The sequence below is a fragment of the Danio rerio genome, chromosome 6 (assembly GCF_049306965.1).
Source record: "Danio rerio strain Tuebingen ecotype United States chromosome 6, GRCz12tu, whole genome shotgun sequence".
Taxonomy (NCBI): domain Eukaryota; kingdom Metazoa; phylum Chordata; class Actinopteri; order Cypriniformes; family Danionidae; genus Danio; species Danio rerio.
The window spans coordinates 7,135,001-7,160,817 of NC_133181.1; the positions used below are offsets into that span (position 1 = coordinate 7,135,001).

The 25,817-nt window shown below is 36.1% G+C and overlaps 2 protein-coding genes across 21 annotated transcripts in view; both read right to left on the bottom strand.

The window, feature by feature from the left end:
- Positions 1–2,119, bottom strand: part of mtif2 (mitochondrial translational initiation factor 2) — a 20,117-nt gene extending 17,998 nt beyond the window's left edge. The window contains 3 exon segments of the mRNA NM_001089324.1: positions 319–442; positions 580–730; positions 1,987–2,119. Coding sequence (NP_001082793.1) covers positions 319–442; positions 580–720 — 265 coding nt within the window. The 5' untranslated portion in view covers positions 721–730; positions 1,987–2,119.
- ccdc88aa (coiled-coil domain containing 88Aa) overlaps positions 1–25,817 on the bottom strand; it is a 177,440-nt gene that overhangs the window by 123,979 nt on the left and 27,644 nt on the right. For 4 of the 20 annotated variants that reach the window (XM_021471701.3, XM_073953591.1, XM_068218278.2 and 1 more), the window contains 16 exons: positions 25,147–25,294; positions 23,655–24,343; positions 23,449–23,576; positions 23,203–23,344; positions 21,734–21,886; positions 21,233–21,394; positions 19,104–19,381; positions 18,469–18,612; positions 14,996–15,182; positions 14,560–14,705; positions 10,717–10,809; positions 10,414–10,637; positions 8,198–8,281; positions 7,869–8,030; positions 5,572–5,637; positions 2,861–5,489 (listed from right to left, as the gene is read on the bottom strand). In XM_021471701.3, the coding sequence (XP_021327376.2) occupies positions 4,807–5,489; positions 5,572–5,637; positions 7,869–8,030; positions 8,198–8,281; positions 10,414–10,637; positions 10,717–10,809; positions 14,560–14,705; positions 14,996–15,182; positions 18,469–18,612; positions 19,104–19,381; positions 21,233–21,394; positions 21,734–21,886; positions 23,203–23,344; positions 23,449–23,576; positions 23,655–24,343; positions 25,147–25,294 (3,489 nt within the window). In that variant the 3' untranslated portion in view covers positions 2,861–4,806. Of the gene's footprint in view, positions 1–2,860; positions 5,490–5,571; positions 5,638–7,868; positions 8,031–8,197; positions 8,282–10,413; positions 10,638–10,716; positions 10,810–14,559; positions 14,706–14,995; positions 15,183–18,468; positions 18,613–19,103; positions 19,382–21,232; positions 21,395–21,733; positions 21,887–23,202; positions 23,345–23,448; positions 23,577–23,654; positions 24,344–25,146; positions 25,295–25,817 lie in introns of those variants that run through there. The other 16 variants (XR_012407589.1, XR_012407594.1, XM_021471703.3 and 13 more) reach the window with 14 other exon arrangements.

Sequence of the window (25,817 nt, forward strand, 5' to 3'; positions counted from 1 at the left end):
ATACAGAGCAAATACTGCATAATTTAAAGGCTTCACATTGTTTGCTACATAATCATAGTAGATAATTAAAGTGGACAAACTGTTTTTAATATTTAGAATAGATTAACTTAATCTCGAATGATCCTGAAAATGTGATCACAGAAATAAATGACATTTTAGAATACACTAAAACGCTTGCAACAATATTTCACAATTATTGTTACTGTATTTTTATATATATATAAATGCCACATTAATATGAAGTAGCATACAAAACATTTCTAAACATTTATACATTATACAAGGTACTAAACTCCTCATAAGCTCATTGGCTCTCACCAATGTCTCTCTTCATGGCGCTGGCGAGTTCAGACACGCTCATCCTCTGCTTGATCTCCACCTCCTGCTTCTGCTGTTTCTCCAGCTGTGATTTGAGCTTCTCACCTTTGAAACGAGCCTTATCCTACAGCAGGACAAACACACAACACTTTCTGCTCACCACATGCACACAAGGCAACCCAACAACACGCTTTGATCTAGTCATCTGCATCAGACTGTTTGGACTCTGCGCATAGGCATTCATTGATATATAATTCGAACCTGTTTTGAAGCAAGATGTCGGATCTGTGAGCAGGTGTATGGAGGTTTATTGGTCCAAGCAGAAACAGGGGACAATTGTGGACCCCCATGATGCCAACATGACAATGACGTCCTTCCAATTAAGGTTGCCATGCGCTTCATTGCAGATTATCTAAAAAAAAAAAAAGGTAAATAAATAAAGGAACAGTTCTCTAGCTCACATAGAACCAGAAATTCCTCTATAACGGAGGCTATAAGGTCATTAAATAAGTCCAGGGGAGAGGGAGATGCTCCTACATGATGATGTATGGTATGTTGTTTGGTAATATTTTATTAATGTGTACATTGAACTTATTACTTATGGCACCTTGCTGCAATTTTAATTTCCCTAAACGGGATAACAAAGTGAGTCTGAGTCTAATATGAATATTCTGTCATTTTTATATCTACACTTGTTCAAGTTTCGTTTTCCTGTTAAACACAAAAGTAGATATTTAAAAAAAAATGCTGAAACCCAGTAGCCACTGACTTTCTTATTGTGCTTTTCCAAATTTTAGAAGTCAATGGCCTTCAGCATTCTTCAGAAAATCTTTCTTTGTATTCAACAGCAAAAAAAAAAAAAAGACAATGAATAAAAAGTAAATAAAAATTCCTTGAGATTGAGTAAACGATGACAGATTTTACATTTAATCCCTTTATTTAAGGTCGGTAAAATATCTACACATTTATTTACTATTGCTGTTACATGATAGAAGTTACATGTTACATGAAGAAATTATAGAATTATTATATGCTAATGCTACAGACGTATGTTAATCTCTTTGTACTATAGAGGTAAAGTTGGTTTTATATTCGCACATTCGTTCATTTTGCAGTCTGTTTACCATATTACTTTGAATATTCAATTGGAATTAGCATGCAAGTATGACTTTAAACAAGATTAACACTGTTTATTTGACTGTGAACAATGTTGTACTTTATCAGTCATTTGCTGCTAATGATTTTACTATTTAGAATTTGCAAAAAATATTTTATATGAAATTATATTATTAATGAGAATGTCTGAATATCCAAATATAAAACCAACTTTACCTCTATCTTTGTACTGAGGTGCCGTTAAACAATTATTGTTTCAAATGCTAATTCATTTTAGTTTAATTATTACAATGGTACTGAATGGTTAATCATGTCATCGTATTTGCATTTACCATGGTTTTAACCTCGCATATAAGGAAAATACGTGGTTATAGCAACCGTATTTGTTTAAATTAAATGGTACTACCATTATAAATGTTTACATCATAAATCATGGCAATGCCAGGTCACATTTGTATTTTTATGTTCTTTTGTAAGCTGATACTATCTTGCAGTCGCTCAAGGCAGACTAACAGCAGCATTATAAACCAGCATGTTATGTTTTCTACTTACTAAAAACGAGAAGATTCAGTGCTCGAAGAATTTATTCGGTCCAGCCACTCTGACAGCACAGGTGAGAAAAATAACTTAAGCAAATAAAATCTGAAGTCAGACGTCATTTCTGCTGCAAGGGCGCCGCCATGACAGTATATCCCACAATGTACTGCGCGAGCTGCGGTTCAAAACACAAACACGCGATGGCGACATAGCTACAAAATTCATTAAAATACATTTTGAACATGGTGGATCTTATTTACATACTTCGGCTATGATTTTGAAATAAAAAATAACACTGGTGACTTTTTTTTTCTTGTTTCCTAAACATTTTTTTTGTATTTATATTATGATTTCATATAAGCTTCTAGTTGGTGAAACTCATTAGGATATGATCGTCTTTATTGTTGAGAAATTGTAAGAAAAAAAAAATTAAAACAATAATATGTATGGATTAAACTATGTGATTCTCAAGGTTTACTCAAAACACACGTTTGCTGTTTGTCATTTATGTGTTTTCATAAAGTCAATGTATTGAAAATTTTTATTAAATATTAAAAAAGATAAATAGATAGATAGATAGATAGATAGATAGATAGATAGATAGATAGATAGATAGATAGATAGATAGACAGAGATAGATAGATAGATAGATAGATAGATAGATAGATAGATAGATAGATAGATAGATAGATAGATAGATAGACAGAGATAGATAGATAGATAGATAGATAGATAGATAGATATATAGATAGATAGATAGATAGATAGATAGATAGATAGATAGATAGATAGATAGATAGATAGATAGATAGACAGAGATAGATAGATAGATAGATAGATAGATAGATAGATAGATAGATAGATAGATAGATAGATATAGATAGATAGATGCTGTACACAAACTTGTTTTTATTATTTCATCAAAGACATACAGTTCAGTTTTCATAATTTATATTTCAATCCACTTCAGCGTACAAATATATGAAACTCAAGCAAAAACCAGAACAACATAAGCAGGTTCTCTTAAGTTAAAAGGAAAGTTGATCAAATAAAAGGCAAGACACAAAGACTGAGATATTGACTGGTTTAAACAAATACGATGAGCATTTTTTAGCTAAAACAACCAATAGACAACACGCTATTCTGCAAAAGAGGAAATGACTGTAATATACAGTATAGAACAAATTAAACCACAGAAGTTTCAGCCTGATCTCATGAGGAAATGTAACGGTAACTACTTTACATTTTGTCAGTTTAGTGGTGAATGCGTGCAAATTCAGTCATACAAAAATTGGGTACGAATTTTAAAAGAAGGCGTGGCACAAACCCCGCCCCTAAACCCAACTGTCATTGAGAGATGAGCAAATCGCACTAAATTGTACGAATGAGATCTCATGATTTTATACGAATTAGCCACTAAATCAAAACGTTACGGATTGCCACGAGATAGTGTTGATACATGCACAGAGGGACACTAGGCTTATGTTCATGCAAGTATTTTGCCAGATAAAGTAATTAAAACATTACAAAACATATTAAAAAAAAGATTAAGAACCGAATAAGGATTGAAAAGGGAAAAAGAAACATAAACTCAAAACAAAACCAAGAAATGCCAGGACCATAGTTGAGCATTGTTCAGTGATGTCTTTTTCATAGCTTCCCGACCGATTATGCCCAAATTAAACTCAGAGATGGCATAATCAAAGTGCATTGTTGACTTTCACATGGTCAGAATATAATCATATTAATGTGGATTTTGAAAGACCGTTGATCCCATAAAATTGATAGAGAGGCTTCTGTGTGAACACAAACACATCCAGGGATTGATATTAAAATAAGGGCCTGGTAACATTGCCGTGATCAGTCCTGAAACCTGCTCTTTGCGAACAAAAGGACAAATGTTATAAGGAATGTGTGTGTGTGTTCCAGAAAATCCCTAGGAGTGTAAATAAACCAAAATGTAATGATCTTAGCCAAATCCAACCCAGGCTCAATGCGGATACGAACCTAGGTCAACATTTCTGGGGAAAGCGGAATACGTAACCAGAGGTACGTCTGCTCTCAGTTGTTGTTTTTGCTGCTGTTGTTGTTGCTCTTCTCAATATACAGAGGGCGCAATATACACTTCAGCCGATCAGGCCAGCTTGCTGTCAACTGACTGACTGACTAACCCCTTCCCTAAACCCAACCGATAGTGTTTTCAAAAGCAATCTAGAAAAAGAAAAGCTGACGCTTCATTTTAAAGACGAAATGCAGACAGACATACCTCTGGCTACATAATTCGCGCTCTCCAGAAATGTAGACAGGGGTATGTATACACAATGAGCCTATGTTGGACAAATCCCAACATAGTATTTTCCAGAAATGAAAAGTGATAGAAAAGGTAAGTAAGTGGCTCTCCAGGATCAGAGTTATATATGTAGTGACTAATATATTGAAAGGTCTTTCACATTGATGGAAAATAACTTGTCACTTTGTCGCTAAATCAGAAGGTCAAATGGTTCATTTGATATCCTAAGTCTGTGTAAAATCAAAATGTTCAGTGCTTCCTTTGCTAGCTCACGTTGTTGTTCTTAGAGTGAACAATTGTTCCGTGCAACTGAATCCACTGAAAAATAATGTTTGTTTTGGTAATTATCAATCAAAGTCTGACCATCTGCTTCTTCGTTTGAAGTGGTGGTCCTTCCCAGTTGACCATTCCGCTCTTACCGTTAGTTTGCTAAAAGGGAATGACGGACAAACGAAAGCCTCGCCCCTACTCAATATTCAGTTTCAGCTACAACTACATCAACATACTGAAATAGAAATCTCAACAACTTCAGGCTCACGCGGACTTTAACTTGACTCACTGAAAATTGTGTTTGTGAAAACAGAATCTATAGTAAACGCCGAATCAAAGATTTTGTCAGGTTTGTGGTCTTCTTCTTCCAAAACAGGGCTTTCTTTTGGAGCCTCCTCGCTGGGCTCAGGTTGATGTTCTTTGCAGTTCTTACTTGAAACCGATCCCACTGACTTCCCAGACACAGTGCTGAGGACACTGGCACGCCGACTGTTGCCTTCGGACGTGGAGATGACGCAGCTGGCTCGAGGAAGAGTAGACAGAGCCTGGCCTGTTTTGGGGCTTCGCATCGGAGTGGCAAAGCAATTCAAACATCCTGACACCGAGGAGGACTTCCCATGAGCATCGAGGGCAGGTTTGGAATCAGACTCTGTACTTTGAACGCTCTGAGTTTTATACAGTCCGATGTTTGCTTTGTCCAGCTTTGGGGTTGAGCGGTCTCCGGCAGATCTTCCACTGCTTGTACGCCCTACCCCGCTCCCTGAGGAGCAATAACCCTGCCTGAGCTCCTCATGGTTGGGGCGGGAGGACGAAGGAGAATCGTTGAATCGTTGACGGTTGGAGGAGAATGGATCTGGATGGGGGCTGCTATCACTGGACCAGGCCTCGTTCTCCAGGCTCACACTGAACTCACCACTGCTTGCGCTGGGGGCACGGCTCGATTTGCCATTCGTGCCTGCTAAAATGTAAATTACAGGGTGTTGAAAATTCAACAAGCTCATGCAACCTATGAGTTGTTATTGATTTGCTATGGTTCTTACATTGGTTTCTACCATGATCTTGGCCTTCGGTGCCATTTGTAAGACCTGATGGAATCGTTTCTTTACCTGAAGGGACAAATGTGCATTGTTAGGTACTCAAGACCAATGGCCCTAAACTTCAATCCTAGGGATCTAATGCTCTGCACACATATGTTTCTTTTATCTGAAACACATGGTTCAGTTCACGGAGCTCACTGCTAATAAGCTGTTTTAAAGAATAACAAACAAAATGTGCAGCACGGTGTGTTCCCTCACATGTAGGATCCATGTCTCTAGATCAAGGGAGCAAGACCTGTTTAAACAGGACCGAAGTTAAATCTCCAGAAAACTAGTCTTGCATGAATAAGTTTGGGCACCCCTTTTCCGGAACATGGACTGTGATCTAGTTGTAACTTTAAAGGGATAGTTCACCCAAAAATGAAAAAATTCAGAAATTAGTTTTCTCACACTTGACTTGTTCCAAAGTAAACTAGGTTGGGGTTTTTTTTGTCCTGTTGAACACAATATATAAATATATATAAAAAAAGAATGTTGTTTTGTTTAACATTCGGAACAAAAAAACCCCCAACTGATTTGGAAAAGACAAGGTTGAGTAAATGATGACGGAATTTAACATTTTTGAACTATCCCTTTAAGACAGGTGTATTTATGTTGAAAAGTTACATGTAAGACTTTAATCAATTCAATTGTAAAGCCACGAAGCACCAGAGCAGTGAAATGGTGCTTGCCATGCAAAAGTTGCAGCCACATTACATATGCCGGAATGTCGCAATGCATTTGGTAAGGTGAATGGATTTTAGGATGTTGAGTGTTTCAGTGATTGCCAGGGCATTTCTATACAGATGCTATGTTGTTGTATAGTAAGTGTTTCTGTAATACGTTTCTATGAAGTTCCATGTTGTTTTTCTATGCAATTTCAGAAGGTTTCCAAGTGAATTTTAAATTTTTTTCTGTATTTTTAAATTATTCCTATGAAGTTGATTAAAGGGATTGTTCAACAAAAAATTCTGTCATAATTTACTCACCTTTTACTTGTTTTAAACCTTTATAAGTTTCTTTCTACTTTTAAACTCAAAAGAAGATCATTTAAAGAAAGACAGAAACCTGTAACCATTGACTTCCGAAGTATTTGTTTTTCCTACTATGGATGTCAATGGTTACAGGTTTTCAACTTTCTTCACAATATCTTTGAGATCTAGAAGAATAATACTCGTAGAGGTTTAGAAACACTTGAGGATGAGTAAATAGTGAGTAAATTTGAATGTTTGGGTGAACTGTCCCTTTAAAGGTTCTAAAGAAGGGGGAGCATGTTGTTAATGCCATGGCCTTTTGGTGGTCGCTTGCTAGAGCATTGCTATACAGTTGCAAAATGTGTTTTCTAGGATATGGATGGTTGTCAGAGTATTGCTTTTAGGAGCTTAAATGTTCAAGTTGTTTTGCTGTGGTGGTTTATGGGGTGCCAAGATGTTTCTATTCAGTAGATAAAGTGTTTTTAAGCATTTATTAAAAATCTGCTACAGTTGAAGTCAAAATTACTATTAGCCCTTTATTCTTTTTCAAATATTTCTCAAATGATGTTTAACAAAGGAAGGAAATTTTTCACAGTATTTCAGATAATATTTTTTTTTCTCTTCTGGAAAAATACTTATTTGTTTAATTTTGGCTGGAATAAAAGCAGATTTTAATAATAAAAAAAACCATTTTAAAGTCAATAAATTTAAAATATTTAAAACATTTTAAGGTCAATATTAATACCCCCCATAAGCTATTTTTTTCTGATTGACTACAAAACAAACAGCCTGATCTCATGAGGAAATGTTACAATTTTACGTTTTGTCAGTTTAGTGGCTGATTTGTACGAATTCATACGAGTTCAGTCATACGAAAATATATATATTTTTAAAGGAGGCGTGGCACCAAACCAAAACCCCACCCCTGAACCCAACCATTATGGAGGGATGAGCAAATCACACTAAATTGTACAAATGAGAAAAATTAAGAATAAAAAATTACGAATTGCCGCGAGACAGCATTGGAACAAACCCCGGTTTTACAATGACTTGCCTACTCGTCTAGTTAACCTAATTACCTAGTAAAGCCATTTAATAAAATGAGTTATTAAACTATTATGTTTAGAAATGTGTTAAAAAAATCTCTGTTAAACAAAACCTGGGAAAAAAATATTCAGAGGGGCTAATAATTCAGGAGGGCTGATAGTTCAGACTTTAACTGTATCTTGTTTTTAAATGCATTTACTACTTTTGTGGAATATACAGTAATGTTTTCATAAATAGTACCTTGATTACCAATTGATGTACGAATGTCAATGGAAGAGTAATGATGAAATGCTGATGTATGGTGTTTTTTTGAAATGGCATTGGTTGGCTCTTCTGGCTGATCCTCCTGCTGCCTGGAGTCTCCATCCAAACATCCCTCTGACAGCAGCAGGTCATTCATCGCTGAGATGGAACATGACAAGAGATGAAGATGACAAGAGATGAGGTTTATGCGGCTAAAATGCGAGGCAGCAATCGTCTTAAGGGAGTTGAAGCATTTATCTTGCATGATCGCTTTCTCTTTTTGTGAAGAATAAAATATGCTGATTTACTAAATTAAATGCTCTTACACAGAGATCGGCGGAAGAGAGACTTGACTTTGTCTTTATCCTTCGGTTTGTTACGCTTAACGTGAAACATTTTCAGGGCGCAGACTTGATCACCACAATGGAAGACATGAAGGAGACGAGGGAGGAAAACATGACAGTGAGAAAGTTTGTGAACGTTTTCAGAGGAAGGAAAGAAAAAACATGACAATTCACAACAACAAACATAGACAGAATTTTTTTTTCAACCGCACTGTAATGTTAAGGCATTTTATTTGTCGTTTTTTATTTTATGACTTGTTTTAAACAGGTCATGTAAGGTGTTATTTATTGTATTTTCATTTTTTGATCTCAAAATATTGTATATGTAAAGCTGTTTTATAACGTAATTTTAATAGTTTGTGATTTTTTTTGCAAATATTTTAAATAAAAAATTGTAAATCTTACAATAACCTTTTTTTTTAATTTTTTTTTTTACCTTGACCAAGTAAAAGCTATACTCAAGTTTTTCAAGAATGTGGAAACCAGTGAAACTTAGTATGATTCATATACGCCATTATAATTATTTAATTAAATATTCTGAATAATAAAATGTTAAACTTTTAGACGTATACAGACAGTTTTTTAAACTCACTGTAATGTTAAGGCTTAAGGTTTTTTTTATTTTACGACTTGTTTGAAACAGGTCATCATGTCTTTTTATTACAATTTTTATCTTAAACAAAAATCTGTTTTGAAACATAATTTTAATATATAGGTAATCTACTACTTTAATATTTCAGTTATAAATTCAAAAAAAAAAATTAAGTAAAAGGTTTTTGACTCGTTTTGTTCAACAGTGTCTACAGCAAAACATAAACATTCATGTATTTTCCAGTAGTTTGTACCTTTGTGATTTGTTTGCAAAAATTGTAAATCTCACAACCTTTTTACCCTGACCAAGTATAAGCTACATTCATGTTTTTCAAAAATGTGGAAACCAATTTATATATTTTTATATTGACATTTTTTCCAACCTCACTGTAATGTCAAGCCATTTTTTATTTTTATTTTATTTGCATGGGATCCTACTTTAATCAGGGGTTCTACAGGTTTCATCAAGTCACATTTATGACTTTTTAAGACTATTTTTAGACCATTATGGATTAAATTTTACTCTTACACAAGGCTAAATGTTAAGGATTTTTCAATAGCCCAGTTAAAAAAAACCTATTGAAACAAGTGCTATTGTAAGGAAGATAATTAATTCATATTGATAAATAGAGTTAATAAATAAACCTTCAGTAAAACTTTTATTCAGATGGAATGTTAGTGATTGGATGCGTGTCAGCCTAATTGGGTTGCTGATTGCATGAACATACTGTTGCAAAATTAAGACCTGTTTAAAATGATTCAAGACCTAAAACACAATATTGTACCGCGGGTACCCTGGCTTAGTCCCTTTATTCATCAGGGGTCGACACAGCAGAATGAACCGCCAATTGTCCAGCATATGTTTTACACAGCGGATGCCATTTTAGCTGCAACCCTGTACTGGGAAACAATACACACTCATTCACACACATACACCATGGCCAATATAGTTTATTCAATTCACCTATACCCCATGTCTTTGGACTGTGGGGGAAACCGGAGCACTCAGAGGAAACCCACACAATCACGAGGAGAACATGCAAACTTCACACGGACATACCAACTGGTCTAGCCGAGACTCAAACCAGCAACCTTCTTGCTGTGAGGCGACAGTGCTAACCACTGAGCCACCGTGTCGCCCCTGAATTCTTTAAATGTAGGTAAAAAGTTTTTATCTAGAGCTATTTCCTTGTGATATGACCTCTTTAAAACATCCAATATTTGTGTTGAACATTATGAAGAAGAACAGAGGACGAAAGTAAATGATAGACCCACAGACTTGACATGAATCAGGAAACATGCGTCAAACAGTGATATGAATGTTTATTAGGAGTCATTTGACTCCTCTTGAAGTTCTACGTGCTGAAACAGCCTTGCTTTTGGAGAACGTAATTTGAGGAGCTTTCTAAAGAGAAAAGGAGATTTGGTGTATCTATACTTGGCTTTTTTGATCCACGAGAGCTGACGGCTGCAAAATATTCTGCTCTCCCACTTTTGACTTTGGGATGTTGGGAGGAAGGGTCTGTGGTCTGAGTGGCTTGTTTCTGGACGTTCCTGTCTGGAACGGTGGGACTCTGAAGGTTGCAAGTAACTGAGGAGATACTCACTGCTGCTCCTCTTTGGGGAAAGGGTGTCACCATTGAGGGAGTTGGAAGCAGATTCCTCCGAGCCCTGCGAACCCATGAAGGAACCGTTGTCGTGACAGCGCAGGTCATCCAGACCCTCACATGACTCGGAGCCAAGCTGAGGAGAGGACGAACGGACATGTTCTTGATCACGAGACTTGGTCTTCATCAGCTTCCTCATCTTCAGTGTTATCCAGTTCCCCCGTCTGTTTGGAGAGTGTTTGCATGATAAATCCAGGAACATTGATTTTTTTATTGTGTTAAGATCATTTAAGGAGACTGTACCTGCGTGGAGGTGACGGGTCATAGAACTTGTACTGGTCCATGATTTTCTCCTCCAGTTTCTCCTTCTGCCTTCTGAGCTCATTCAGCTTGTCTCTGTCAAAATTGCAGTTCAGTGTACACTTAAAATAAATTGTTGGTTGCTTGTTCAAACTATTTATTTAAAATAAGCGGAAACAACACAATTCTTGAGATTTTGTTGGGACAACTTAATTGTTTTATGTTCAATCCACTTAAATTTGTTAACTTCTAACAAAAAAAGTTAACTACTTGTTGTCTCAATATAATCAATTGTGTGGAACCCAGCATTTTTTAAAGTGTAGAACAGTGTGAAAAATGTTGGGTTTCACATAATTCCTTCATGTTGTCTTAACACAAATCAATTAAGATAACTTAAGTGTATTATGTTCCCAGAGATGGGTTGTGGCTGGAAGGGCATCCGCTGCATGAAAACTTGCTGGATGAGTTAGCAGTTCATTCTGCTGTGGCGACCCCTGATTAATGGAGGGACTAAGCCGACAAAAATGAATGAATGAATGAATGAATGAATGAATGAATTATTGTATTATGTTCAATCCACTAAAATTTGTAAAAACCAGTAAAAACCATTAAAAACCACTGTCCCAAAAACATTAGGAATAGTTGTTTATCCAGCCCAAGCTCATTCTGAAAATGTACCCCTATTTACATTTCTGGACTGCGCCTAATACGTCCAAGGAGCTAAGTTTTTTTGCAATTTTAGTTTTTCGCAAATCCACCAGAGGTCGCTGTATACACTTTTTGAGATCCCAAATTTCTCTTGCGAGTGCCATTCGTGCCTGCTGTTCTCGTGTACATCCACCAGAGGCTGCTGTCGACTGATTGACAGACCGATCGACTGACCCACCCTCCTCCTTCCCTAAACCCAAATGACAGTGTTTTTAAAAGCAATCCAGAAAAAGAAAAGCCCTCTAAGCAGCCTGATTTTTCCATTTTCAGATTTTACCACATTCTCACCCTATTTACTTGTTAATTTTTATTTTTGGCTTTTGTTTTTGTCTTACCTGCGTTCTGAAACCGTTCTTCGCCGGACTCGAACCCTGTCGTCGTGGTCAACGCATGGATAAACCGTGCTATTCACGCACAAATAGATATTTGAACATTTTGAGTTTACTCGCATCTAATCTGCTTCATTCGCGCATCAAATTCACTGAGCAACAGACTTGGATTTGTATCATGTGTGGGGCTTCTGTCTGCCTGGTGACTCTAGCTTCGTTGCTAAATGGCTAACATGGATTGTATTGAGAGAATAAATTTGTATATGTGCTTTATTATGGCTGATAAAGAGCGTTGTTTCGTTTTGAGCTGTGTCTGAGTCCACTAGATCCTTTCTGAGGTGCACCCAGCTCTGTGAGTTCATAAACTATTCCAGAAACTATACCTGGATGATGGAAGTTTTCAGCGTTGCTTCTGACTGAGCCAAGCCCAGTTTGATGAACTGTTGTCCGGTATGGGCAGGAGGATTTCCCACTGGGATATCAACAACTAGTGCTATGTCATAAGCATGCCCCTATAAGTGAAAACTCCTGATTGGTTAATGCGGCGCAAAAGTCTGCTGAAGTTCAGATTTTCCAACACGAGCAATTCGTGTGAAATGCACGTTAAGCGCATCAATTGCGCAAAACGCTCAACTTCATTCGTGTGTATCGCGTCACAGGATGTCTATTCGCGCCATTGCATTGACTTAATATCCTCCCTACAGCGTTCGTTTTAAAGACAACATACAGCCATACGCACTTTTGGCTACATAATTAATGATCCCCAGAAATGTACATAGGATACGTTTTCAGAATGAGCTTATGTTTTTTTTTTCAACGGAGTCATTTGAATGAGCACCAAAATTATTTTTTGAGTGAACTTACATACAAAGAGCATCTTAATATGCTATAAAGCAGCAGATCTCAACCGTTTGACTCATTTTGTTCAACAATGTCTACAACAATACATAAACACTAATGAATTGTACAGTGGTTTGTGCCCTAGTGAATGTTTTTAGCAAATACTTCAAATCTCAAAATACACTGTTTTACCTTGACCAAGTAAAAGATAAACCAGTGATACTTTGTAAAATGCATATCCCATTCTAAGTATTTGATCAATATTTTGAATCATTATTATTATTGTTAAACTTTTTAGTAATTTAATTTGTGGTTTTGTTATTTTTTGTTATTTTTTTTGCATTTGCCTATATTGTTTTTATAAATTTTGCATTCAAGTTTTAGTAATAAAAACTAAAGATCTCACAATGCAGTGGTGTTGCTAGGCATAAAGCTCTATTGGGACACAGTTCCCCTCCAAAAAAAAAAAAAGAAAAAGAAAAAAATATATATAATTATAAATAAATAACAGTAATTGATACTAAATGTAACTGGAAAACAATCGAAAGACACAACTGTGATGCAAAGATAATTTAAGAACTCTTTTGCATGAATATTAATTTTACTCAAATGAAATTTTATAGACAATTCAATAGAATACAAAAACTAAGTATATGTTTTATAGAATTGTCAGTTGTGTGTTGTCCTAGACCCGACTCATGGCCAAGAATTAGGTTTATTAAGTCTAACCTCACTCAATTATCATCCCTCCTTTTTGCTTCATACAAAAAAAAAAAAAAACTATGATGAGCCATGTTAAGTCTAAATAAGATCATCATCAGATCGCCATCATATTATTTAAACTTTGTTTTGTCGACTTGCAAAACTCACCGACACCTCCACATAACAGATTGTTACGCCGGTTTTATAACGCATGATCGGCGCCACTATTTTTTCGGCATGCATGTTTACAACCGAGACTTACACCGGGAGCAGAGCAGTGCGTCAGCATCAAGCAGGTGCGGTGTGTGTGTGGGGCGCGGGTATGTTTATTTCTATTTGATCAACATTTTCAATTCTTTCTGTTGTTAAAGTTGCTCGTAATTTTATACTGTGATCATGCCATTTCTTATGATTATTTTGTATATGTCTATATAAATTTCATACATTTTTATTCTAGTTTTAGTTATTTTAGTACATCCGGTTTTGATTACCTATATTAATAACTGCAAAAACAGTAGTAGAGGGATTGATTTAAAAAGAAGTATCTCAGTTTTAGCATATGTTAATCTAATTTTAAGTCTAAAACAAGACTCCAAGTGGACCCCATTGCCCTATTTAAGAACCAATCATCTTAAGGCATAGTTTCACAGGTTCCTGGATTAATTTTTATTCAGCTTAGTCACTTATTTATCAAGGGTCACCACAGCGGAATGAACTGCCAACTATTCCAGCATATGTTTTACAATGCCCTTTCAGCCACAACCCAGTACTAGGAAAAAGTTAACAGGTTTTAATTAGGTTTTATTATTTTTTTTTCGTAAATTTGACACCTAAATATTCTAGTTTATCAAAAAAAACATCCTTAATAAAATACTGAACTATATCAACTACAGACCATTAACACAGAACATATTTTGGACTCTAAAGGCCTCTTGAATTTTAAAGAGTTCATGAACTTGCTAATTCACTGCACAAAACAAATAGTGGTCAACATAATCCATGTTTATCTGAAAGTCAGCCCATATTTACTGTCTTCTGGGTTATATTTTTTGTCCTTGTATAGTTTTGTTTATGGTTTTTTCGGATGAGGGAATGACAAAATTACATGCTTATAAAGACATAAGCATCATTAAAGTGGCTTGAACCACCTGATAGATTAATTTAAAAACTATTAACTGAATGCACAAACATTGGGTTATTCTAACTATGCATTAGTAACTTCAGTCATTATTTATCTTAACAGTCCTGCAGAGCAGTTGTCTCTCACATATATTGTCGCTGCTCCACATGAAACAGGTCCTTGCTCTCCATTGTCTGATCCAGCAGGGTTCGATTCTGCAGCATCAAGCTCTGGATCTGGTCCAGCAAGTGGCGGTTCTCCTCCTCTACATTCCCTTTCAGCTGGGACAGCAACTGAGCAAATGCATAAAAACGAGGTGATTCATCGTGGATTTACTTAATCAGTAGCTTTGTTTAGGAAATAAAATTAAATTGATGTCACAACCTTTCCAGTTGCTGCCATCACTAACCAGCTCAGACAATGACAAATTGTATTACACAGTGCTCAAATCACATCTTTTCAATGTTAAAAAAAAGTTTTTGTGCTAACCATCCACAACAGAGACATGCAAAATTTCAATTTCAAACAGTTTCTATTTCTGCAATGTTGCGGCTGAACAACAGCTTAAACTACTATGACGCACCTCACACTGGTTGGTCAGTTTGATGATGGAGATCTCCAGCTGCTGGTTGAGATCTTTGAGTTTGGACAGCTCTGATTCCAGCTGTGTCTGCTCCAGTTGGATGGAGTTCAGCTGGCTCTTCATGCTCTTGTGTTCGAGTTGAAGTCCCTCGTTCTCCACCAACAGCTTCTGGTAGGTCTGATTCAGCCTGGGTAAAAGACAAAGCACAGCATTTGGTGCAAATAATCAGAAAAGAGTAGGACTGGAGGAGTATTGTGGAGACTGGATTGTTAATGATGACGCAAAAGAAGACATTTTGAAAAATGCTGGTTGCTGGGACACATTAACTTCAATACTATTTCTTTCCCTATTATATTTGTTTGAGGGGTCCCAGCAACAAGCATTCTTCAACATTTATTCTTTTAATTTCAACAGAAGAAACTCCTTTACTGCTACTATTTGTCCACATGAATTACAAACTTTGAGTGAACTATCTCTTTTCAACATTAAGTTTACATCCAGCCAAGATCAAAACACAGCTATTGAGCTTTTTTAATATTACACCCTGCAGCATCTTTCCCACAGTTTCTGAAACAGTATGTTCCATGATCTCTTCTTTATAAACCACTCCTTTTCAAGAGCCTACTTCAATCTAATTGGTCAGATGGTCCAGTTTCTGATTGGTCTACTCCAGAGACTTCCTCAGCACTTAACAGTGCAGTAGGTGATTGTCTTCAGAAACATTTGTTGTTGTGTTGATGGAAAGTCTCTTCACATTCCAATAGTATTGATTAAAGTAAATGATCTAAATGTTTTCATATGTATTTTAATATTCTGGATAAGGCATAAAACAAAAAAATGTTCATCCAATCAAATATTGTAAGACCGAAAAATAACTCAATTATGACAGGTATCTCAAACTTGTCCCAGCCTCTTTAAGCAAACAGATACGACACTCACATGCACAGGCGAAGCATGGCCACCTACAGCTGAAAGAGAGACATCAGGCGGCAAATTCTGCATCAACCTGAACTTCTATCTGAAAGACCAACGTGGCCTTGTATAGACCTTTTTCATGGCTGCTGCATGGAGGGCGCCATAGCGACCAGCGTCTTCCGGTAGAATGCTAAAAACTTCTGTTTACAGTGTGTACAACTGGTAATTTGCACTACAAAAATGGGTTTCAATAATGTTTTTAATGGATAGCAGAGTGTTTTTGTGACACACAACTTAGAAATGTGTCTGTTAAAGCCGTTATAATCTATCAGATGTGGTTCAAGCGGGTCAGAAATAATTCTCCTAGTTCACGTGTCTGCCGTCAGAAATAGTGTGTGTGTGCGTTCCCGGCCTGTCAGCTGTTAGCTCAGCGGCTCTTTAACACACACACGCACACACACAGAGAGAGAGAGAGAGAGAGAGAGAGAGAGAGAGAGAGCAAACCAGAGTACTGGCATGAAACTTAACAGGTATGAAATTTACAAAAATTACCAATAAAATTCTTTTATTGATCCTCTGCCTGCTGATTTGCTGTTCATTCTAATCGCGAGCCGTTTGTGTTTTATTTTGTGTGTTGTTTTTAACCACGGTTTGTGTTTTTCTGTCATTTCGAAATGACACTATCCTATATTTTCACTTTGTCACAGTTATTAAATCAGTGTGTCAGTGGCACAGTACAGGCTACGTGTGTGTGTGTCAAACATTTTGGTGAATTACATTTGTTTGGGCTGGTTATATATTTGAAATAAAGAGAAAATGTTGACTTTAGCGCTGACAAGGCTTCATTTAAACTGCAGAAGAGGCCGTCTGACAACAAGGGGAAAACGCCTCACAGCAGCTGTTTTCCATCCTATTAGATCGCATTTCTTTAAATGATCAGTCCAGGAGATGGTGCTGATGGACAACAGTATTAGTTCAAAGAGGATAAAAGCAGGTAAAATAGATTAAAACTATCGTTTCAAAGCTGTCCAAATGTGACTGTTTACACACATCAGCTGCCGACCGGAAGTTCTTCGCATTCTCCTTGCGCATACACGCAAAGCATAATGGGTAGTTTTGCGTTCCAAGAAAAAGGTCTATGCATGAAAAGAAAGATTGTTTCTGAAAGAGTTTTCTGCCAAAAATGCAGAATCAAAACTTTTCTAAACCCTAAATTAATATCCGAGTTACTTTTGCACGCAGGAGGGAAATGCCGCTATGCAGTTCAAAACAACGATCTGAAGGGTGACACCACAGCTGAAGTATTTCTTTTAGACAGGTATGTTTTAAAACTATTTTAGTCACGCAAAGCTGATGTAGACTGTGTTCTTGTTGATGAATGGGTTTATATGTACGGAGGTGTTGTTCAGCCGCTGAAAACTTCTGCCAAAAGATTGGCTATTTTCAAGTTAATGGAGTTTTACAGCATCGATAATATAGTTGGTTGAATAGACCTGAGCAATCGTTTAGTTATTCAAGTGTAAAAGGAGCTGAAAACAAGCGATGTAGTTGATAATGAAAAGTCACTTGTTGTCTTGGTAGTATAAACATAAGTGTAACTTTAAAAAATGACTGGATTTTTCTGTTTTCATTCATTCATTTTCTTTTCGGCTTAGTCCCTTTATTAATTTGGGGTCGCTACAGCGGAATGAACCATCAACTTATCCAGCATTTGTTTTTATGCAGCGGATGCCCTTCCAGTTGCAACCCATTACTGGGTAACACATACGCACTCATTCACTATGGACAATTTAGCCAACCCAAATCACCTATAGCACATGTCTTTGGACTGTAGGGGAAACCGGAGCACCTGGAGGAAAAGTCCTGGCTAGGCTGGTTAAGCTAGTTTTAGCTGGTCATCCCCAGCCTGACCTGCTAAGACCAGGCTGGAAATGGCTGGAAACCAGCCTAGAATGGCCAAAAGTTGATGCTGTTTGTGGCCAATAGTTGTGGCCAATGAAGTGCATAAGCATATAATCTGCAACAAACCTACGTTGTTTTATGAAGTAAGTCTGAATTACTGTTCATGTAAAATGGGTTTTATTTCAGAACATCATTCCCTCAGGGCAAACTAACTAAGAGAGGTGTGGTTAAGAAAATTGTGGCCATCAAACTAATGTCAACAGTAAAGGGCCACCGCTCCAAACGCAGAAGCAAATCATCAGATTTTGATAAAAGATTAACGAAACTGTTTTTTTACAGTTGATTAATTTGCAAGTATTCATTGTTCACTTAAAGAATAAAAATGTGCACTAGCAAATTAACACAAAATTAACATTTTGATTTCACACACTGGAGAGACTAATTGAAATATTACTCCATATGATCTTTGAAACTACATTCACAAATGGCCATAATACACAATTAACAGTAGTGTCTAAAATAGTATAATTAAACATTTCTGTATAATCTGACAGCTGTTTTCTGAACTTTAATGGACACCAGAGACACAAAACAAGTATGAAAGCACAATTACAGACATATAGACAAGTAATTAGATCACAGACACACAAACTGACCAGTCTTTCTCATCTCTGAGTCTTTGGCACTCTGCTGTCACGTTCCTATTTGTGCATATCTCATTCTGCATCTTCTTCTGCTCTTCTCTGAGAGCTTTCTCCAAGCCCTCCAGCTGAGCGCGCTGTTGGAGTAGAGTGTTATACCTGGAGTCAGACAGACAAAAACAATGTCAGTTTGATGATGAGGAACGCATTATATTTTCATTCATTAATTCATTTTCTTTCGGCTTAGTCCCTTTATTCATCAGGGGTGGCCACAGTGGAATGAACCGCCAACTTTTCCAGCATATGTTTTACACAGCGGATGCCCTTCCAGCTGCAACCCAGTACTGGGAAACATCCATACACTCTCATTCACACTCATACATTATAAACTATTTAGTTTAGTCAGTTCACCTATAGTGCATATCTTTGGACTGTAGGGAAACCGTAACACTCGGAGAAAACCCACGCCAACATAGGGAGAACATGCAAACTCCACACAGAAATGCCAACTGGCCTAGCAGGGACTTGAACCAGCGATCTTCTTGCGGTGAAGTAACAGTGCTAACCACTGCACCACCATGTTGCCATATTATATGTTATCTACTCATATTAACCAGGAACTTGAAAAATGTCTAACAGTGTGTACTAACCTGTCCTCCAGTGATCTGTGCTCAATCTCCAGGGTCCGGTGGCTGCTCTCCATTGTCGAGTATCTATGGGACAGCACCTCTAATTCTGCTGCCTGCCTCTCATGCAGGACGCTCAATCTCTCGTGGTCCCGGAGAAGCAGCTCATTGACGGTGCGCAGATCTTCTCTCTCCCGCACCGCTCCCTCCCTCTCAGCCTCAGAGCTGTGGCGTTCCCGCTGTAGCTGTGTATTATGAGCCACCAGAGAGGAATTCTGGGATAATACAGTGGACTTCTCAACCTTTTTTAAAAACAAAAAAAAAAGAAAATACTTTTATTTAGCAAGGAAACTCAGAACGCACAAATTATCCATTGATTATCCCCTACTTATAGACTGAATATTGAATTAATGGATGCTACAAACTCATCGCAGGAATAATTAACATTTTTAAATATATTAAAACAAAACAAAGCACTATATTAGATTTTAGTGGAATTTTAATAAGGAAATGCCAAAAGTAAATATATGAGACTGTAAACATGAAGACCCCAAACAATTAACCCTCTACTGCACGACGTAACCATATGGTAACATGATACTCATGTTCATTTCCCTGTCACTGTTTCTTTAAGACCAACATTTATTTTTTATTTTTTTTATTGGAAAGAGAAGACCTTAGAGTAACCAATGATGTGCTTTGGTTAAGTCACATGACATGCTGTGGTTTTCTGTAGCGCAATTTCTGACACACTGGCGTCTATTGTGAGTAGCTAAATGCAAATGTAAACGTCAAAAAAAAAAAAAAAGGATCAACTCATGTCAGATCCACAAAAAAATCTGAAACATCACCTCCAGTAAGGTATGATGACATGATCACAACTCAAATTTTTTTTAAATCAAGTTAGTTTTTTTGTAAATCGTTCAAATGCATGTGTTACTAAATGGCAACACTGCGCAATAGTGGAACATGCAATATAGCAATGGGTTAGCTAGCTAGCAAGGTCAGCTGTGAACTTTTAAGTTGTAACAATAACAACATGAATGCTAGTAATATAATGTTGATTAGTTGTATCTTAATGGCATTTGCATTTTGGATAAAATCTAGTTTTAATGGCAAGACTACTTTTGAATAGATATCAACACAGGGAACGGTGTATTAGCGAGCACCACCATGTTTTATGGTAATTTAAAGAAGAAAAGGACAGAACTGGGGCAATTCCTGCAGATGAAAGTGAGGATGAGATGGGTTTTAGTGACGATGAGAATGATGCAGACTGGACATTTGATAGAGACAGTTCAGGTAATAAGCTCAGAGGCAGATAAGACAGGCGTAGTATAGTATATAGTATAATTAATACAAACATTGTTAGCTAGTAGCTACATTATTCTGATGCATCTGGATATACTAGACTTGTTATTTATTTGTTATATTTACTGTAGAAAATATTTATATTTACTGTATGTTGTATACATGATAATACAATATTATGATTGTTTTCAATAATATTCAGCAAAAAAGAATGGAATAAATGAAAGCTGTTGGAATACGAGTTGTGGTAAAGTATGTAAAAGGTGTTATTTATAAGTTCTGTGTTAAAGCTCATAATGCTGTGATAATTAAAGCTCATAATTATTTCAAACAAAAACATGATTAATTGTCAGTGCAATAGCCTAGTGGTTAGCGCATCGACATATGGTGCAAAAGCACGTCAGGGCGTTGTGAGTTTGAATCCCGGCTCGAGCACATTTCCCTACCCTACCCCCTCTCTCTCTCCCACTTCGTTTCCTGTCTCAGTAGTGTCCTATCTAAAAAAGGCCAAAAAAAAAAGGTTTAATTATAAGGAAATTTTTACATTTGAAATTTCTAAGGTAGATCCACTGTTGGATGTTGCCACATGGCAAAATTTTATAAAGTACCTTAAAAAATATTTTTTCCAAACTTTTTTTTTTTTTTCAGCACTTCAAGTGAAGCCATTTTAAGAAAAGAAAAACAGTCAATTTTTTTTAACAGGTTTATCATAATGCGTGCGATAGAGGGTTAAACAGTAATGTGTATATGTTTTTATCACATTTTAAATCTTACCATTGCATGTAAGGTAATACTTTAATACTTTAATAGGTAATACTTTAATGGTGAGTTCAGCAACTCACCTGCAGCTGTGCATTGTGTGTCTGAAGTGCGGTGTTGTTCTCCTGCAATGACGCTGTCTGCTGTTGTAACACAATTATTTGTGCCTGCAGCCCATCTGACTGCGTCTGTAAAGTCTGTAGTTGAGTCTGCAATGCCTGTTTTTCAGCCTGCAATGTTGCATTCTGAACAAAACAAAACAAGGCAGATTTGTATAAAACTTGAATGTAATGTATATGTTAAGTAAGCAATATCTATTTATTTAGCAACTTTCAAGAGCAAAAGGCCACACAGTGCTTTACAACAACATTGCAGGATAAAAACCATAAAACCATACAAATACATACGTAGAGCAGAAATTAAACAAAAGCAAGTGTGAATAGATGAGGTTTCAGTTGCTGTTTAATTGTCCGTAAATCTCAATTTCAGTGGAAGAGCATTCCAGAACTTGCAGATTTTAAAGTTATGAAGACTCTTAGTATGAAGAAAGAAAACTCTCCATAAGATCTGTTAGGTGGACTCACATTTCTCTCCACTTCAATGACTCGATCTTTGACTTTGAGCAATGCCCAAGTGGCCTCCTGACTTTCTCTGTGCCACATCCTCTCTGGTGGAGAGCACTGGCCTGGCTTTTCCTCTTCATCCTTCTGAAGCATCGCCTCATAGTTCTGCTTGACCTTCAACAGTTCAATAACACATCATATCTTTCTTATGTTTAGGAGACACAGTGTGCATTATTGCAGTCATTTCTGTGAAAAGTGCAATTTTATGAACAAAAAATGTCAACTCCTTTTTGTCGAGTAGCTATATCCCAGATCCAAGAATTTTATGCTAACATTCCCATTAAGTTAAAAAAAAGTTATTATGTTCAAATTGTACATTATTAACAAATATTATACATTTTTGTTCTTGGTTTTGTGAATATACATTACAATGTATGACTTTGCAACATTATTGGAATGTTCTTTTATTGTTCTTTAGGAAATGTTAGCCATATATCAAACAAAACATTACTAACTAACCAATAAAAATGTGTCATAAAAATATTTGTTCATAGTCAAGGTTCTGAGAATGAACACAATGCAGTTATCATATCAGCACAAACAAATCTCTAAATATGCATTTTTTTGACCAACTAGACTGACTTTAATAACAATTTTGGTAAGATATTTATAGCCTTGATTTTATATATTATAAAAATGTAATCATTTAATTTAAAGTTTATATATTAAAAAATGTACTCATTTATGTATTTTATTTTAATTCTTTTTTTAAAAATGTTTTTTATTGTAGAAAAACTGAAATTTAGCATGAAAATACACTTTTTTACATTTTTTATTTTAATTCTTTATTGTTTATTTATTTATTATTTATATTATATATTTATATGTATACCATATATTTATATTTATATTGAATTTATATTTTACCTTTATTGGTTGTAATATATGTTAGCATAATATCCCATTCCTATTCAAGTATTTTAGCAAAATGGATAAATATTTAAAACAAATATAATATATAATATATAAATTTATTTTATATATTAAAAATTGTAATTATTTATTTATTTTATTTAATTAAAAATTTTTTATTCATTCTTTATTTATTATTATTATTACTTCTTTTTTGTGAAATGAGAATTTATGTATTACTGTTATTGGTTTTAATATATGTTAGTAAAAAACACCCCATTCCCATTTAAGCATGATAGCAAAATGGCTAAATATATCAATTATATATAATATATACATTTATTTTATTTATTATAAAATGTACCTATTTAATTATTATTATATAATTATTAATTCATTATTATTAATTTATTTATTATTATTTACAAAAGTTTTTTTATTTAGGGTATATAGATATAATTGTGAAACGTGAATTTATATATTACCTTTACTGGTTTTAAAATGTTAGTAAAATCAATTCCCTTTTAAGCATGTTAGTAAACAAACAATGTTTTGCTTTGGACGTGGACTCGGCTCACAGTTTTGAGATCCTGTCGCAGTTGCTGGTTTATCTTGGCCGATTCTTGCAGACGGGCCTCCAGAGTAGCCATTCTCTCTTTCTTAATCTTCAGGGATTTCATTAGTGAAGACTCCAGCTCTGACTCCAACTGCTTACACTGACTGAAAGTGCAAGAAAGAGCAATGGAGACAAAGCCAGTGGTGGCCATAAGACATTTAAATACGATTACTGAATTTATAAGAGAATATCTAGTAGATCTATATACCCTTGATCTACAGCCTCGTGATCTCCCATTCGTGTCTCCTGGTTCAACCTCATCCTCTCTAGTTCATAGATGTACTTCTCAACATCACATTCTTTCTGTTGAAGTTTCAGCCTCTGATCCAGAAGCTCCTAGCAAAACTTAAAACTGTAAGATGAACATTGAGAAAATGTGTAATACAATAAAAAAGCTTTCATTGCAATAGTAACCTCTCTCAATGTGATCAGCATCCTCTTGTCCACTCCAGCCTGTTGAATCAGCTCTTGGTTGTCCTTCTCCAGCTCTTTGTACTTCGCACAGGCCTCACTAATGTTGGATATCTTTTTAACCAAGGTACGGTTCTCCTTCTCCACCACTGCGATTTTCAAACTGCTACTATCTAATGAGGCCTCCTGGATCTTCACTTGCTGCCGCAATCTCCGGTTCTCCTTCTCCAGGGAACTCTTATCTTGCTCCAGATATCCGTTCTCATGCGTTATACTTTGGTTTTGAATATCTGCTTGTGCATTATTATGGTTATAACTGAATTGACTTTGGTTCACTGCCTCTAATTCGTGAAGCTCCACTTCAAGACAAGGAAGATTGCCGTTAGCATTTTCCAGGGATGCATGCTGATGTTCTGTGTCAAGAAACTGATTGCTGGTCCGCTGGGTTGGTGTGGTCATTTGGCCATTTTGCATGTTGGCAAATGCTGGAGTAGATTTGTGAGTCTCACAGTCCACTATATCCGTTCTTCCCTTTCCCTTAATGTGATTAGATTGAGAAACAAACTCATTCAGTGGTTCACATGTTCCCTGAAGTTCTTCAAGGGCTTTCAGCAACCTCTGGTTCTCTTTCTCCAGCTTCAGCAACCTGCTACAGGTCTTTTCATTTACTTCCTGGCTCAACGACTTCAACTCTAAAAGAATAAACACAATTTAGGATCACCCAAGTTAAAGGAATTTACAAATGTCTGCAAGCTAACATGTTTCTAGCCAGCAGTTTGTTTGAAAGCATGGTGTTGAGCAGGGTTGCAAATTACAGTGGTGGTTCACTGTTGTGGGGGGTGGGGGGTTGGGCTGGAGTTAATGATTTGAATTTTAAATTGATGCCCCCATAATGGTGCATACCATTGCCAATGCATGATCAGGGAACAGCAGGGATGCAGGAAAATATTTAGTAGTTGGTCTGAAACAGGCAAATCTAACCCAGTGAAAGACTAAATGTGTTAAAAAGACACTTTTTCTTGTAAATCAGGAGTTTGTATCTGCATATAGCCTAAACGTGGTCAAATAAATAATGTGAATTGTAATTAACCGGTCCTCTTTAAAGATGTGGTCCACTATGATATCATATTTTAAACTTTAGTTGATGTGTAATGTAGATGTGTAAACATAAACAACATCTAAGACGCTCAAAATTCAATGCATAGGGAGACATTAGCATCGTCTCAAATGGCACACTATACACTATGCACTATGTACTTATGCACTTACACACTCAACAGCATAGTATATGTATGTAGTGTCATCCCAAATGGAGCACTAATGTTTTTTTTTAATTCAAACCGTTTTCCCTGATGATGTTTGACGGTTGCCAAATCAGTGAAATAAATGACCAAACTATCAAATAATACCTGCCATGAGTATTATTAAATTTCCATGAGGAAATTTTGGGTGAACTATTAAATTATATTGACAGGGTGTTAATATATAAGTATACCTGTTGCTGAATTCTGTTGAGGACTCTTGGCCAGTTCCAGCTCCCAACCCAAACGCTGCGATTCCTCCATACTCCTTTTCTGAGAGAGCTCCAGTATGACGTTCCTTTCCATCAGCTCCTCTATTTGCCTCCTGTTTGCAGTTCTTTCCTAAAACACATTAGACAGCCAAGTCAAGCTTACATATAAAAAAAACTGAAAAAAAAAAACAAAAACAAAATAATAACAAACTATCCTATATAGTAATAGTATATACAAAGAGCTTAGAATGACCAAGAGGCGACACTCATTACAACGTTCTATTGCAACAGCAGCGCCCAGCAACATCCCCGGATTCCGCCATTTTGGAGTGAAAGCGATCGGCTGTCCATTCGATCTTATAGCTGTCGCGATGGCAAGCAGCTGCTTTGTTTTTTATTTATTTATTTAAAAAGCGCATTAAAGCTGAGATACAACCTGAAAGACGACAATACAACACTTACTAACACAATCATCAGCACTTTTAATAGTTTATTTTACAGACTTGTCATATGCTGTTGTTCTATTGTAATTTTCATTCCAAAATGGCCGCTGCACCATCTAGTGGCTGTTTCCCAAATTGCACTAGAGTGTCGCCTCTTGGTGATTCTATGCTCTTTGATGTATATATAAGCAAGTTCTATATATAAGTCAG